General features: G+C 31.6%; 1 protein-coding gene across 1 annotated transcript; it reads right to left on the reverse strand.

Moving 5' to 3' along the window:
• Nucleotides 1-292: 292 nt before the first annotated feature.
• On the reverse strand, nt 293-17157 carry LOC134254524 (NACHT domain- and WD repeat-containing protein 1-like; the record flags this gene model as incomplete). Its single annotated transcript, XM_062737051.1, has 15 exons — nt 293-449; nt 895-1108; nt 1351-1500; nt 1635-1787; nt 2800-3127; nt 3559-3777; nt 4207-4309; nt 4654-4796; nt 8312-8526; nt 9121-9246; nt 14336-14461; nt 14707-14918; nt 15195-15310; nt 16046-16248; nt 16664-17157. Coding segments are annotated over 15 exons (2959 nt in total), but the record flags the coding sequence as incomplete, so codon positions are not given.
• Between the last annotated feature and the right edge of the window lie 263 nt (nt 17158-17420).

Below are 17420 nucleotides of genomic sequence, written 5' to 3' on the forward strand. Positions count from 1 at the left end.
CCGGAGTTGGCGAGAGACAACAATGACATCATTAATAACTTAGTTTTTGTTGTATTAAATCACTTTCCAATATTGTAAATAATCATTAACTACATAATTCGAATTTGTGTGAACATTTATTCTTGTATTAAGATGAGGAAAATTTAGAAAATGCAGGCAAGTTATCAATCATCCTCAACATGGGGGAACAGAACATTTTAAAAATAACATTATTTCTGTTTTTGGATTCGGCTTTCAAAATCTTTTAAAAACATTTTTTTTTTCAATTTTTTAGTGGTTTTATTTAACAAACCTCCGAGTTTTCAAGTCGGTCCAACAGATGTGACGGAAGCTGTCGAGGATCAAGAGAAAGAGCAGCAGACGACAAATTGATCGCCTGAGACAGCATCTGTAGGTCATCCTCTCCAGGGAACAAGCTTCGAGCCAAGGCAAAGTCTTCCAAGAGGTCTCTGTGTGTATAAAGTTTTTTTTATATAAGATTACTTATATAATCAGTTTAATTAAGAATATTTTTGTCAATATCTGTATAAAATACACAATACTTATAGTTATACATGAAAGCGTGATAAAACTATTTAAACCCAGCTAGGTTTGACTTTTTTTTTATTTTAATTTTTTGTTAAATATCACACCGAATAAAAATATTGTGATATGGGAAAAATTCCATTTGTTTAAATCTAATAAACTTTCATTCGATATATTGTTTTTATTATCTTTTAATTCGAGTTTCTTGTTTGTTCAAGTATTTCTCTGCTTTCTGAATATTGGCTTGTTTCTATGTTTACATTGTATTTTTGTCAGTCGTTTTTAAATTGTTGGTTGTCAATGGTTTTCTCTTTTTTATTGATTTGGTCAATTTAATACTATGTCAAATTTAATCAAATAAGATCTTACTCAGTTGGAAGGCACAGTAATTTGTGAATGAGGAAATCAAAGTTCAGAAGACAATATTTCTTGAGATCCTCTAGGTTTTTCGATTTGGCCAGATGATAAGGAAGGCTTTTCATTTTCCTCTCGTTGATTTGATTTCCAAGTTGAATTGGCTGACTTGCAACATATCGAATTTCCTCTGCTTTTCCATTTTTATCCGTAAATGGTTTCGGAGTGTCTGTAAAAGAAAAGAAAACCCTTTCAAATACTACCATTGATCGTTAATTTTCTTTGAAAAATTATATATGGCACACAATTTAACCATGTTATCTGTAAACAGTCAACAGAGAGAACGCTCAAAGTATGTTTTGCGTTCGTATTCTTCACAAAGAAAACATTTCTTCACTAGAATATCTTATAAGTCTCAAAAATGATTTAACTTGGGTGTTCCTGTCAACAACTGTTGCATGTAACACTTACTTTCTGCCCATCTCCCTAAGAAATAATCCGCCAGACCAGTGTGGAGCTGTTGTTGTGTTGACTCATCTTTGGTGTATCTATCTTCCGCTGCCTCCCAAAACTGACGATGATACCAACTTAAAATCTGGATCCCTGAATCTCCTCGATTTACTACAATATTTTAAGCGAGCTTTAAATAAATAATGTATTCATGTAAACACAGGATAAACGGTGAAACTGCAACTAGAGCAAAGGAATTAAGGAAGTATTTTGAACAATTGATATTTAGAGAGTAGTTAACATACCAAGATAGCGACGCAGATCATATCGAAGGCGTACTATCAATAGTGGTGGAAGCCTTCGAATTGGAGGAGTCCAAAATTGATAAACGTCATTTAACACGTCATCATCACAGGACAAGATGTCTTCAAGTTCAAATTCTGACACACCGTGCTTTGCTAAGACATAATAATAGTTTAAAAAGAGACAGGTATTCACATAAAAAGGTTTTCGGGATAGTATTGATCTTGTTAGCAATTAAGACCTATCACTGGGTTGTATTGTAGATCGTGAGTTATGCCCACTTCACACATTTGATTGCTAATATGTTGTTAAGAGAGTCTTTGAGACCATCATAATCAACAATCTGAAGGAATTCTTCCCCTTATTGTAAGCCCTAAAAATAACATTAATTCTACAAGACGTATACTTCTGTTGACTACAAATCGGCATTTAGCTAAATGAACATTTTTTTAATTAACAATACTTAGTACCCAGTGATATCGACGTTGACGTTATATACATACACCACTGAACTCCAAAACAGATTCCACAGCCTTTCACATCTGCTTCGTATTATGATATTTTGTAGAGATAGACATCACTAGTAAACTGACAGATACACTAAACAATTAAAGTAATGATGGTAATTATAGTTATCAAATTCCCGCAATGATGTTGAAAAAAAATGATCGCTTGTATATGGAGTTTATGTCTTCCAGTGTATATCCCAAATACGAACTATGCTGAAAACAACCGAAACAGGCAAATAAGTTGATGATAAACCAATATTTATAAACTTTCTCTTTTAATTACAGTAATTTTATTGCAATTTCTACGGTCGGTACAATGACTTTGTCTGAAAATACAAACGGCCTAAAATAATATTTCACCTGCATAGTCTCCGAACATTTTCCATTTATTCAATGCGTTGAAGACGCACAAGGTGGGTATGAATGGTGGTTAGGGAAATTACTACTATCAGATACTTAATAGTATTTTAATTTTTCAGATCTCTGTATTGTTCTTACACATATTTTTGGTTTAAATAGACTTTAAAGATGGAAGTCTTTTCTTAATTTTACTTAACTTCAGAAAGTCTTTGACCAACAGAACATGTGAAAACAAATTATAGTTTAATTTAAATTCAATTTTAGACATATTGCTTTTAAAATATACATGCGAGCATACCTGCTGTGATATATCCAAGTGTCCTTGACACAAATACATAGCCATGTTTGGTTTCCATCTTTTCAAATAACTTATCTATGCACCCTCGAATAGTATCTTGCAGACGACACTCTTCAATAGGTCGAAATGATGTCCATTCAATTGCCTCTCGGAAAGAAAGTTTGATAAAAAGAGGAAGCGGACATTTGTCAAACATTTCCAAAACATATGTGCGTTGTGCATCATTCAGTGTCCTGTTATTTGTCTGGAAGAAATGGTCCAGGATATCCTTTCGGTCTGATACCGTCAGCAAAGGGACGCGAAGAAAATGTTGTTCAGAAGAAATGGTCTGAAATAAAATGATCCTCAAATCAGTTTTACTCTTTGTTTTTCGGGTTGGTGTTCTTTCAAAACTTCAGTGTACATGTGTATACAAAATTATGAAACAATATTAATGAGGTAGCTTCCTGTACACTGTATAAAGATTTTACCTTTTGCAAACGTATTCCAAAGATTAAACTGTTTATAAAATAAAAACATTTTAAAAAGAACTGCTGCTTTGATGTTTTAGTTTTACAGATTTAAACAAGGGCATCTTTAAGGTACTTTTTTTTTCTTTTCTAGGTTATTAAAATACATGTATGATCATGTCTATCTTTCTCCCTGTTCTCCCTGACTTTTATACACTGCACGACATAAGAAAAAGGCTAAATTAAGCTTTTCAAATCCCTACTTCACAATTAATATTAAAATGAAGTGTTTAACACTGCCTTGTTTTACCTTGATGTCTGGGAACACTCCAAACTCTGGTTGATCAAGAGTGGAGACGATGATTTTTGTACCATTTGTCAGACGCTTCGGTAGCCAGGAACTGACCACGCGTCCATTGTGTGCTGATTCTAGCTGATCAATGGAGTCAATGAACAGAACGACCTTCTTCTTTTTCAAAAAAAAGAATGCCATACAGGTCCGAAATTGCTTGATGAGAACTTGTATATCCTTCAAGAGAAATAAAAATTTGGAGTTCCCGAGTTATGTCAGATAAATTTAGACATGATCACAACCTTTTAAAACTTTTAATCTATAAATACATTATATTGTACAGTGTGTTTGTTTTAAAAACATGAAAATGGAATATTATTTTAGAAGAAAATCATTTTAAACATATTTTTGTATTAAAGTTTACTGTTGAAAAAAGAATATACTAATAGAATGCAGTGTGTATATTTTGGCTGAATTTCATAAAATCCCATAAACCAAACATAGTTATCCAAAAAATCTTTTTCAATTACAATCTACATCAATATACTTTTAAAATCAGTATTATTAAAAAGATTGAACTAAAGATTAATTAACTTTCATTAACTTTGTCCGTTTATTTCAGCCAATAATGACAAACATATAATCATATTATAATAGATGATATACCTGAGACTTAACTTGTGGTAATCTGAAGAATCGGTACACCTGAGATATTATTGACTGAAGAAGAGTGAGAAGATTGGAACTCTCCTGGGTGGAACCTAGAAACCTACATTGAAATAATCAATCGATGAAATAAACCTTCATTAAAATCACAGTATTGGTGATATTAAATCCGAAATCAATTTTAAATTTTGATATTTCATTTTAATTGAATTTTTCTAAAAGTTTCGAATCTTCAATCTTCAATTCAGTATGCAAACTTAATCAAAACTGATTTTGAAAGGAATCAAAACAAGCTAATTTTTTTTTTTTGAAAAATTGATAAATGTACAAGAAAAATTTGTATTCATTGTAAGAAAGAATCGTTAACACGTTGATCATATGAGATAACATTAAAAATAAGAAACTGATACAAATTGCTTAAACTGTACAGATTTTTTTCAGTCTTACCTCATGACCACTATGCCTTGACCATGTATCCAACTGAATGCCTCTTTGGCCGCTAATGCCATGATAGATGTTTTCCCACATCCAGATTCGCCGTGAACGACAAGTACTTCCTTGCTGTCTCCAAGCACATAGTCTTTGATTTTCTGAGAAAATATAAAAGAGAATGTAACAACTTCAATTGTATACTTCTTTCTTGGTAATTTGTTAAACAGTTTTTGCAGGGAATATATACTGAACAAAAAAGAAATGTACAGTAGTGCGCTAAATTTGTTGTCAATTTAGTATTTGGTTATTATAACAACGTACACATGTTTGACAATATTCTTTCTTTAAAAAGTCAGTTTAATAAACACATCGGCTTTGAACCATTTTTTTTTTATCTTTCATTGGGTTTGAATCGGATTTTACAAGTCAGTACCGTGTATGACTACCGCTTGCATTCAATTTTGCAACTGTACACATCTGCGACGCTTAGAGGATACATATTGTGGAATTATGTGACCATTCTTCTAGCTACATCTTCTAGTGTGCTGTCGCCTGTTGCAAGAGACTCTTACTGGCGTCTGCGCATTCTTGTTCCCCTGCCTAACTTATCCCGAGCATGTTCATTTGGCAAGATACTAGTATCCGTAGATTATCTCTAAGGTGTTATATTTTTTTAGGAAACTTGTTGTTTTTGGGTTGTATTTCTGCTGCGTTGTACTCCTTGAATGTTGAAAGTTAAACTAGGACGACTATATATTGTGCGTAGATATAACAGTACATGTAAAACTGAAGAGATAATTTCATCGCTGTATCTTTGAGCTGTCAGTGTAGGTATTCCTCCTACCTAAAACATTTCGAGCAATATCTCCTGGATTTAAAATATCTGTTTCGAAGATGAAGCAATAGATTTTGACTTTTCATCCTAGGGGTGGTTACTCTCGGTCTTCCATTGCGAGATCGGTCATCAGGAGATCCAGCTGTGGTCTGAAAATGTCTCCATAGAAGACCAATACAATAGACTTCTTAGTTTTTCTGACTGTCTCTTCTAAATGTAGAGCGTTTTGAGCCTGCTTTGAGAGCATCCCTATGAAACATTTCCCTTTATCTTTCGACAAACGGGACGCAGAAATTTAACCAAATTTTATATTTTCTTTCAGGCCTAAAGACAAGGATTTTCTATGCCAAAAACTCCATGGAACACGTGTTCAGACTAGGTGTGCCGTATTCCCGAATGTCTACCAATATGCAATTCCAGAGATAAAACAAATGATGAAGGATTCCGTATTTATTAGATGAGTCTCAACGATGACAACAGTTAATATAAATCATCAAACAGACATATTAAAATGATCGAGTCGGATATGGACGAAGTGGCCCAGGACTCAAAGTCCTGACGAGTCGGACGTGGCCGAGACCGGCCCTCATTTATTCCAGACTAAAGATTGAAATTATACATGGCTATTCATATAAGAATGTACATAATGAGTAAATATATGACAGGTGTTGGCATGAATTTTAATGAGTGAAAGATTCACATGTATGGACTAATTAAATAAACTCAATTACTCTTTGATGTTTGGACATGAATAAAGATAATAACACAATGTTGTTACAAGAGATTAGTCTGAAACATAGCAGTCTGTCTTTCTGTAAGAATAACATATCAAGAGTCCAAAAAGTGTCACTGGTCAATAAAACAAATTAGATTCATGAAATATATCTTGAGAAATAACATATGACTGTCTTGATACAAATTAGAAATTATAAAAAGTTCAGTACAAAATAAAGTTGGTTCTTTTTTTGGAACAGTGAATTTTTTCACTGTGATAATATTCTCAGCGAACGGTTTCTACTATTGTGTAAATGCCTAAAAAATGATGCTAAAAAAGTCAGATGTACAACGTATTTTTGTGAAATGTTTGAAATTTCAATATTTTTCAAAGATTCGTGAAATAAGTTATGATAGTATATGTTGGAAATTAGGAACTTTTCTCATAAAATTCTAAACATTGAGCTTTTAGATAAAACCGTTTAACCAATCAAATGACGTGTTACAACTAGAATTAAATTATTTAAGTCTATCAACAAATCACAGATATTGTTGAGATATTATACAGTTATTTAAATTAATAGTTTTCATCGCTAAACATATATCATTTTAACATATATTACTCAAATAAATAACAAGTCTCTTGATTTATGAAAAATGTGTTGTACATGAAATAAGTATGAAAACAACACACTGATTAAGAGATTTTGATGAGTTAATAGTGTGTTTTCATTTTTATTTTAAAAAAAATGGTCCAGTAGAGTCACTTCAAAACCTATCATTTTCAGAAGAAACAGTATACAACAATTTCTTTTCTGACATATTTAAAGAACTAACTTGAATGGACAGAAAAGAGTAATTTGGGGGGAGAAGGGTTATTTCTTTCATATTTTTAAAAAGTTTTTAAGAGTGTTTTTTTTTTTTTCTTCAAATGAAACAGTACTTATTAGGGACATTCAATAAATAATGTCATCAGCTCGATGACATACAACATAGAAATCATATGCCATTAAGCTTGAATTTCTCTAATTATTGAATCTTTAATGAGTTAAAAGCAGTTTATTAGCCCACTTTTCATCTCATAGTTCCATTGTGAGAAGCTGGAAAAAAGGGCTAATCGAGACACTGCATTTAAAATGAATAGTAAAGAATCAGTAAACTAGAGTGAAATAAAACGCAACATTAAAGCTGCTGTTAAACTTGTTAAGAATTCCTCAGATATATTAATTGAAATATGTGAAATTTACAGCAACTAATGTCTGTTTTATACACATATGAGTTCTGAGGATAAAAAGAATGTTAATAATTTGTCACACCAACAATAGTGGCCAGCACTTTCAACCTTTGACTTGTTTCATTTCCCAAACTTGAAAAAACACCTTTCAGAAAGAAAAAACAAGTACGGAAAATCATAGGATCTGCCATATTCCAGTATACGAAGGGTCATATATACTCAAAAATGTGTTCTAAAACAATTACAAATTGAATAAAAATTTTACGGACATGTCTTATTATGAAAAGAGAATATTTTAGTTTAATCATGAAGACTAATTCATAGAAGTGTTTTTGTTTTCTTTCAGAGCACCGATGACATTATTTATTGAACGTCCCTCATATAAACATTTTGCATTTTTATGCACTTTTGCATTCAATCAGATATTAAGAAATTTCAAATGAAATGCATATACAATATAATAATATAAGTGAAAAAATGTTACTGCAATTTGCATTATTTCGAAAGAATTGTCATGTTTTAAATCAAGTTTTAAATTATATATTTGAAAAGATTTAAATAGAGCTGTATCCTGAATATTTGTTCATGATGCAAATGAACAACTAGGGTATTTCCCTTCTTGTAGACGATTTTCCATTTAATTTTTAATTTGTTTTCCTTTCCTTTTTTAATTAATTTTTAACAAATTGGTTTGATAAATAATTTTTTTTTTTCAATTGAAAATTGCAGTATTGATAACAAATTTTATATCTATGAATTTACAATGTAAATGCAATATATATCCATATGCATCTTTTCAGATAAATAAATATCAGGTATAATTTACTTTACTAAGTGAGAAATTGTTATGAAGTTGTTAACATGTAATTAGAACTCCTTTGAACTTTTACCTTTACAAATTCCTCACGACCCCTGATTCCTGCAGACTTTTCTTCCACCAATGCAGCATGTCTCATAAATTCCTCATGCTCTGGATTCAGGTACATTTTCTTGTTGCTCTCTCTTTCGTTGATTGCTTCGTCGATTGAAATTATCATTTGAGTCTGAAAGTCCTCAGTTATCTGTTCTAAATATTCAGCATGTTCCTTGTTGTTTGGATCAATCCCTTAACATATGAAAGCATTTTCAGAATAAAAAATCATAGCATAAAATAAACAGGCAAAATTTAAGATTGCCTCAATATCAATTCTTTAAAATGCAATTAAAATCGTTGTGGGAAATAATAGATAATAAAATGAGTGCAGAAATTTCAAATAAACTCAAAAATTGACAATGTACGTCGTCTAAATTTCGAATTGGCGAGTTGAAGAACACAGCAAGTGTTTTCTTCTTTTCACAAATAAAATATTGTACAAATTCTGCTTCAATTGAATACAGAAATAAATATAGTTCCTAGCTTAATTCTACTTGAATAGTATTTAATCGCGGTTTTTTCATTGAATATAGATCAATTTGCATTGTAGAATTCAGAGTTAATGTCAGAACTTAAAAATGATGCAGAATTTTATAAATAAAGGACAGAAAACTTTAGAAAATGTATTATCTAGCGGGATGCTATAAACTCTAAAGTAAAAATAAATTAAAGATGCACCTTTTTCGTCCAGTCAGGATAGTAAGTGTAAAGTGTAATCTAGTTTATAAAAAATTGTGTACTCCAATCGTTTATTGTTTAAACTTAGTAGTTAACATAGAAATGTACCTTTCTCTGTCCAGTCCAGCTCGTACGTGTAAATGTTATCTGGATTTATCTTCTCCTCCATTCGTTTTTGTAGGGCTTTGTTCTTTTCTCTGGCTGTTTTCCATACATCATCGTCTCCCAAGCATTCTGTTTTGGAGAAAATAAATTAATTCAATCAAAGAGATGGACGAACAAGCGAAATTCCTATAGTAGTGCAAACATGAAGGTGTGTAAGATGTGTTTGTTAAACACTGATATTCACGTATATGGTGGCGTATGGCAAAATCTGTTGCAAGGTTAAAGAATCAAAGCTCTCTCCCATCCTCTATTAAATCACAAGATAGTAGAATATTGGTACATCCATGATAAAGCTGAAGAATTGAATAATTTTTTTTCTCTAATACACTAGTATCACATATTGAAAATGAGCCAGATTTGCCTGAACATGGAGCTGGACCTCCAGACTACTTCTGTGATTTTGAAATAAATGACCAAGATGTTCTTGATCAGTTAAGCATACTTGATCCCCCTAAACCATGTGGACCAGATGGAATTCCTCCCAGAATATTAAAGGAAACCCGTTATTCCATATATAAACCTCAATGTAGATTATTTAACCTTTCACTTACAAATTATATGGAAAAAGCACATATTACACGTATTTTTAAAAATAGATGCTGTCCCCAATAAACTAATAATTACAGACCAATATCATTGACTTGTTCTATATGTAAACTAATGGAAAATTACTTTTTAAATATGTCTTTAATCATATTAAGGAGCATGACTTATTGTGTAAATACTAGGGATGGCAATCAATTACAGAATTGCTAACCGGTTAACCTCAAGACGTTCCGACCGATTAACCTGTTAGTCGTATCAAGATGTTCATGCATTTAGACATTTCTTCATATTCATAGGAGGGATATAAAAGATGTTATAATTTTCATTCGATTAATTATCTTGATCGGGATATTTTATGTGCATAAGAGTATTTTTTATTTCAATTTCATTATACAAAAAAAAAATAAAAAAATAAAGAAAAGCACGAATCATGAGAATCAGATATGGATAATTGAAAGAAGTTAATTCCGCATTGTCACCATATCAAAACTCTCACTTTATTTACACCAGGTTTTTTTCTAATATAACATAACTTAATAGATAACGTCAAAATATAGACATATTAATTAAAGTGCTAAATGGTGATGTTTTACTCTCATTAAAAATCACATGCAGGGCAGTCGGGGTAACAACAAGATGTTTTAAAAACAGCAATTATTTAACACTTTACAAAGTGACAAATTATCCCGTGATCTCATTCAGTAGAGCTACATGTATACCTCCAAATTACTAAATTACAAAATATGTATTTCATAAAAAGCTAAATGGACTTTAAGCAGTGGTTTCCTTTCCAAAAAGTGAATTCAATTTACATATATTTTTATATTTTTTCCGACTAACCGATTACGGAATTTCTAACCGATTACTTCCGACCGATTAATCAATTAACTGGTTAAGAATTGCCATCCCTAGTAAATACCAATCTGGGTCCCAACCTGTGGATTCTACTGTTAACCAATTAGTTGAATTCTATGATAAAATTATGTCGAACCTTGACAGAAGCAGAGATATACTCTTTATTTTTTGTGACATTTCCAAAGCTTTTGACAAGGTATGGCATAAGGGAATGATTTTCTAACTTAAAAACTTTGGTTTAAGAAGTAATATACTGGGTTTGATTGAAGACTATCTTACTGAAAGACAACAAAGAGTGAATTTATATGGCTTTTCATCATCACATAAAACAATAGATGCTGGGGTACCTCAGGGGTCTGTACTGGGTCCCTTCTTGTTTTTGTTATATATAAATGATATAGCGAAAGATATATCTTGTAATATTCGACTGTTTGCTGATGATACTTCTTTGTTTGCTATTATAGACAATGATATTAATGTTCCAATAATGTGCCTTACTCAAGATCTTGAAAAGAAAAGAAATTGGTCCAAAGCTTGGACTGTAGATTTTAATAGTGAAAAAACTGTTAATGTTGATTTTACTAGAAAACACATTAGTAATCCTAATATATATTAATATTCAGTTTGGATATGGAGGTGATTATATAAAACAATCAAATACTCATGTTCATTTAGGATTACAATTTCAAGCAGATGGTTCTTGGAATAATCCTATATTGAATATATCTGAAAAGGCATGTAAAAGATTGAATATAATTAGTTTACTGGAAACATAGTATAGATAGAAATTCACTAATAAAAAATTATTTTGCCTTTATAAGACCAATTTTAGAATATGCTAATGCTGTATGGGATAATTGTACCCAAAGTAGTTCAGAATTGCTCGAAAAAGTTCAGAAAGAAGCTGCCAGAATTATAACTGGGCTTAGAGTTAATTCATCCAGAACTTGTTTGTATGGTGAACTAGGGTGGGAACCATTATATCTTAGAAAAGAAAAACACAAACTTCAACTTGACGTATAAAATAATAAATGGTTCTGCACCTGATTATTTGTATGAGTGATTCAACCGTGTTTTCCTGTTCAACATGCATACAACCAAAGGTCTGGATGTAATAACTTAATATGTATACCAATTTGTAATTAAAACAATATCGTACTATAATAGTTTTATTCCCTCAAGCATAAAACTTTGGAACAGTCTTAGTGAAGATGTAAAAAAAACTCTCCTTCATTACCTATCTTTAATGCAAAGCTTAAGAATTGGGAAGCAACTAATAAACCTTGTAGGTACTTTTACTTTAGTAAAAGAAAAGGAAATATCTTGCATTATCAGATGCGAAACAATGCTAGTAATCTCAATGCACATTTTATTTAAAAAATCATTTTTTATCAGATATTCAATCATGTCAAAAGTGTGGATTTCATACTGAAGATACTGAACATTATTTTATCAACTGTCCATCATTTAATGTTGAAAGAAACTTATTGGTAAAAAAATTAAATGATATTGATGTTGTTTTTAAAGTAGACACTCTGCTAAGAGGAAAATGTCAATATTCTTATCAAACAAATTGTAAAATATTTTCATATGTACAAGAATTTATTAAATCTTCTAAGAGACTAAATTAGGGACACTGTTATATTAAATATTCTATTAAATGCATAATTTTTTTCCCAAATATTTGTATTATTTTTAAGCTGGAACAGTATGCAAATAATATGTATATAGTTAGAAGGTTGTTTTGAAACATAATATTGATAAAAATTACATGATTTTGAATCTTTATTTTTCATTATAATCCTATTGATTATCAATAGGTCTTGCCTGTTGTCCAATCCTTATTGAATTATTCAATAAAATATGTTTAAAGTATATTCACGTATGACAGTTAATGTTGAACAAGATGAAACATGTAGGTATCCAAAGAAAAGTCTTGTCATAAGGAAAACATATGTGAAATATTTGAGGCATATAACTTGCATGGGAACTAAAACAAAATTAACAGATATGAGTTACCCCATATCCAAAGATATTCGACTTTTAGATTTAATATGTTTAACAGTGTTTATAATGACGTTAATAAAAAAAAAACTGCACTGTCTAATTATGGAACTGTTGTAAATTTCGTGAGTCCACAGCATTACGGTCACCCAGTCTCCTAATAAACAGTACACATAGGCGTACATGTACCTGTGTCCGCAAGACCAACATTAGCCTTGGTCTACACACGTGCGATGGAGCTGTCAAACGCATCCAGCGAGCTCGGAGAAACACGTTATGTTTTGCCGAGAAGTTACGATGGCAGACAAAACTTTTCTTTTCTTAATTAGATCATATGAATACGAATTCTGATTAATAAAAATTATACAATCCCTGTTGAACTATATATAGTTTGTTCTAACATTTGCATCTGCAACAACTTGTGTTTAAAATGGCCAGGTTAGGAAAATCAGGACCGGGTCGGAAAATTCTAAACTGAAAACCTTTTTTGTTTTGAAAATTACTGAAATATACTAATGCATTCGTCGCAGAAATTACTTACATTATTCAAGTTCTATATAAAATGGTATGCTGAACGTCAACACGAACCCGAATCTCCAACCCAGTTCTCGTTTTGCCACACATACCCTACAGTTTACAAAGTGTACACACGAGCAGAATCCGGCCAGGGATTGAAAATTCCGTCATTTAATAATACACACACACAGAATGATTATTTTTTTCTTAAAAGGAAATTGTATGATAATTAACAGACTATAAACATGTACTTAATACTATTGTTGATATAGTATTATCAATTCATCGGTGAAAAGATATGAATCGAAGAATGACCTAAATATTCTCTGTTATCAAACATGTAAAAAAAAAAAAGGGGGGGCTGAGGAGGGAGCGAGCGTAGGAATATTGATATTTTTTATTTGCATTTCGGGAGGAAAGTGACTTTCTAATATTATTTTGACGTTATTTTTGATTTCTTTAACGTATGACATACACAACTTTACTCTTATCATGAACAATAATGTTGTATCTACTTATCATGATGGAACTATTTTGGTCGGACCAATTTGTGTGAGCCGCCGCTGAATACAGTAATATATCTTGCATAAATAGTATGCACTGATCGAATATATTAAAAACAGTGCTGAATGTATGCTTAGATGATTTTTTAGAGGTACAGTTTACAGAACAAATTCACAAAGACTGCAAAATACGTTTTGACGCCGTCAATGTAAACACTGCGAAAAACGTCTTGATCCGAAACGTTCTCATCCGAAGGACCGCCTCATTCAGTCGCCTTTTACGACAAGCAAGGGGGTACTGAGGACCTATTCAAACCAAGATCCCCACGGGCCGAAAAACGTTTAGACGCCGTCAGTGTTGCGCCGACATTCGTTTATCGGAGAGGAAAACTTTATTTATAAATTTCATTGAAATTTTTCGGCATGATTTAAAAAATGTTGATTATGATGTATGCCAATTTTTTTAATTTAATTGTCAGAGTGAAACCAAAGTTTGAAAATGTTCGTGTTTTTCTGGGACAACCCCCGTATATGCTATTCTTGCATATAAGAAAGAACCATTAAAAGTATCTTTTAAAACTTCTGATTAACTTGCACTTTGTATCTGGGGAAAATGCGTTTTAAAGAAGTTTATTGTAATTTATATTATTTGTGCAATTTTTATCAAATTTTATTGGAGTTGGTTATCATGGACAGATAAGAGGCATACATGTTTATGCATACATTTTACTTACCAATATATCTAGATAGTGTATAATTGGGTTCTTGTTTCTCAATATCCCGGAATTTTTTTCTAAACCAGTAGCACTTTTTATTGTTGTCCTTTTCCTTTAACCCAGATTCTGTCTCCATTTCTGTCACTAAAAATAACATAAAAAGAATGAAAAATAGCTTTGAAATAGATGAACTGTAAAATTTACTTCTTGTAGATTATGATGTTAACAAGGATTAATAATGCAAATTTTTAATATATAAAAATGTTACAATTTTGGTGTATTTCCCACAACAGTTGAGTGATTTTAATGAGAATAGAAAAACCGGGCATTTTAATTTTTACTCATTAACAATTACAAATTGTAATGAAGAAGACCAATAAGATACAAACCTGACACTTTATACTTTGCTGCCTCTTTGTCGTCGAGGCCTAGCGTGGCTCCGCGGACAATGATTTCCATGAGCTTTTCGCTCTCGGTCCAGAATTGGGATTTCGCAGACTTCTGTTTCTCAAAGTCTTTTGACAGGAAATCTGGGATATTTCTGCTGATGGGTTTTAATACATAAACTTCTGGAACAGCGTTTTTGTCCTCCTCGTACCATCTGTAATGTTGCATAATAATAGTTATGGAATAAGGCTAGAATTTCATGGGTTTTTGCCTTTTGGGAGGTAAAGTTAAGTTAAATCTGTCTTTTTTATTAGCAGAAAAAAAAGCAATTCATTTAATATACGTATATAGTCCTTAACCTAAGATCAGGGATGCCATGGATACGATACTTTTCTTTGTCTTTAGAAACGTATATGTATGGGACTTTATTAAATTGCACTGCGTTATTAAATAACTTTAATTAGTTAGCTACAAATAAACTGTCTGGTACCTAGCCATGAGCTCCAGATCAGCTGGTTCTTTTATCTCTGATCGTATCTTCCTGAATTCCCTAGCATCAATAACTCGGGATAAAGACCGGTAGCCATATTTGTGGGCGAAAAGAGACTGTTGGAAAATTTGTTTGATTAATTAGACAAACATTATACATGTATATGTTTATGTTATTCATCAGATGTGACAAATTGCTGAAAAAAATTATCAGTTCATTATTTTTTTAATATCATTTCTTGCTGCTTGATGTTATAATTATAATTCAAGCATTTATCATGAACTGAACTGAATTTATTAATCTCTTCACAATTCTACAATTGTATAGCGAGATATAAATGTAAACTACAATGATGACAAATAAAAACACATATATGGCATGCTGAGTATGAGGATAGACAAATGGTACAATTATAAGTTTAGGTCTTTACTAGTTTGGGGAGCATGTTTTAGTAATTTTTTTAATAAATATACACAGTTTTCTTAAAAATGACTGTTTATCTGAATTCATTATTTCTCTAAATGTAATTGTATTTTTGAATCGTAATTGTTTTTGTGTTAAACATTTATTTCTTTCACGTGTCATTGACGTACAATTTAATATGTAATGGAATTCATCTCCTATTTCATTTAATTGACATTGATATGCATTTACATTTCATACCTTCCTTAATGTACCAGCGAAGAAAAATGTCAATAAATTGAAACTACAGCTAGCAAAATTGCCTTATTTTGTATTTTTAAAAAATGGATTAAATTGAAATATGATATTCTTACTTTAGCGCAATGCCTAAAATTCTTTATAGACATTAGGAAATCTGAAAAAAAAAACTGTGTATATATAGTTCTTACTATAAAACTTGGTCCCTTTGAAATTTGCTGACATTGATGAAGTTCGTGCATACATAGCTCGGTGGTCATGTGATCATCCGTTGCTTGCTGACGGACCCCCCACCTCATGTCCACCACCTGAAACTCATACCCCCTCTGGAAACAGTGATCCTTTATTTTCGGGTAGGCTTTGGCCATCCAAAAATTTCTTTCATATTTTGTATCTGTTATAAAGTAAAACATTTTAGTTTTTATTCTTTAAATTTATAAAATGCATTTTTATGTCAAAGGATACCCACAATCCTAGGACAACCCTTTTTTGTATTTAAGCAAAAATTGTTAATATTATCAAACATGGTAAATTCGTGGAAAAAGCGTTATTCTCGAAAAATAATGATATAATATTCTTAGTATAATTATCTTTAATAAGATAAGATGAAGATTTTCAGAAAATGTATTTTAATCATATTCAAGTTACCGATAAATATTTGCATGGTAATTAGTAGAAATTCCTTTCATGATTTTGAATTACATTTAAAATATGTGTAGAGTTAGATGTTTGTTAATATTCTTTTACATTTTTAATAAGAAATGTATAATCATATCAAAACAAGAAATAAATCACAATATAACACATACCTGTAAATGTGCTGCTGGTAAATATACGTATAGTTTTTGTAGTGTTGGGAAACTTGGCAAAGAAATTTCCTAAAATGATCGCCTCTTGAAACGGAAATGCTTTGAAAATCATCATCTCAGTTTGGTCGGCCAGGTCCCTGAGTTTATCTAATTCCTTCTTTTGACGTTCTATAAACTCCTTTTTTTCCTTCTGCTGTTCTGCAGTTAGCTGTTTCTTTTCTGGAGCAGCAGTACTTGAAGCTGGATTCTGTGTTACATTTTGGGAAGCATTTGCACTTTGGGACCCTGAACTGCCTTGGGTGCCTTGAGTTTGAGCTGTGCTTGTACTCTGAGCTGCACTCTGGGACGCCGAGCTGCCTGAAGTTTGGGTTGCGATTGAACCTGAAGTTTGAGCGTTAATCTGAGTTGTGTTTTGGGGTGCAGGAGCTCTAGAGCTTTGAGGAGTGTTATTTTGGGAAGGATTCGCATTTTGTGTCCTTAATCTTGCAGATACACTGAAAATTTAAAGTATGTTCATCATTAATATTGTTGTTCTATATATTACCGCAAATGTCTCTATCTCCTGAGCTAAGGATCTGTCCCTTGCATGAAACAATCTGTAAAACTATTAAGATATTTAACACTTATGTACACTATAACCAGAGATCAATATTGCAGACCATATCTCAGTTATGTATATATACGGACATTTTATACTACAAACTTCTATAAGATATATAGTTTGGAGTAGCTTTACAGGATTGACAGATTTGCCGCC

Source organism: Saccostrea cucullata, unplaced genomic scaffold (assembly GCF_032062105.1).
Source record: "Saccostrea cucullata isolate Sc308-1 unplaced genomic scaffold, CSIRO_AGI_Scuc_v1 ctg13448, whole genome shotgun sequence".
Classification (NCBI taxonomy): Eukaryota; Metazoa; Mollusca; class Bivalvia; order Ostreida; family Ostreidae; genus Saccostrea; species Saccostrea cuccullata.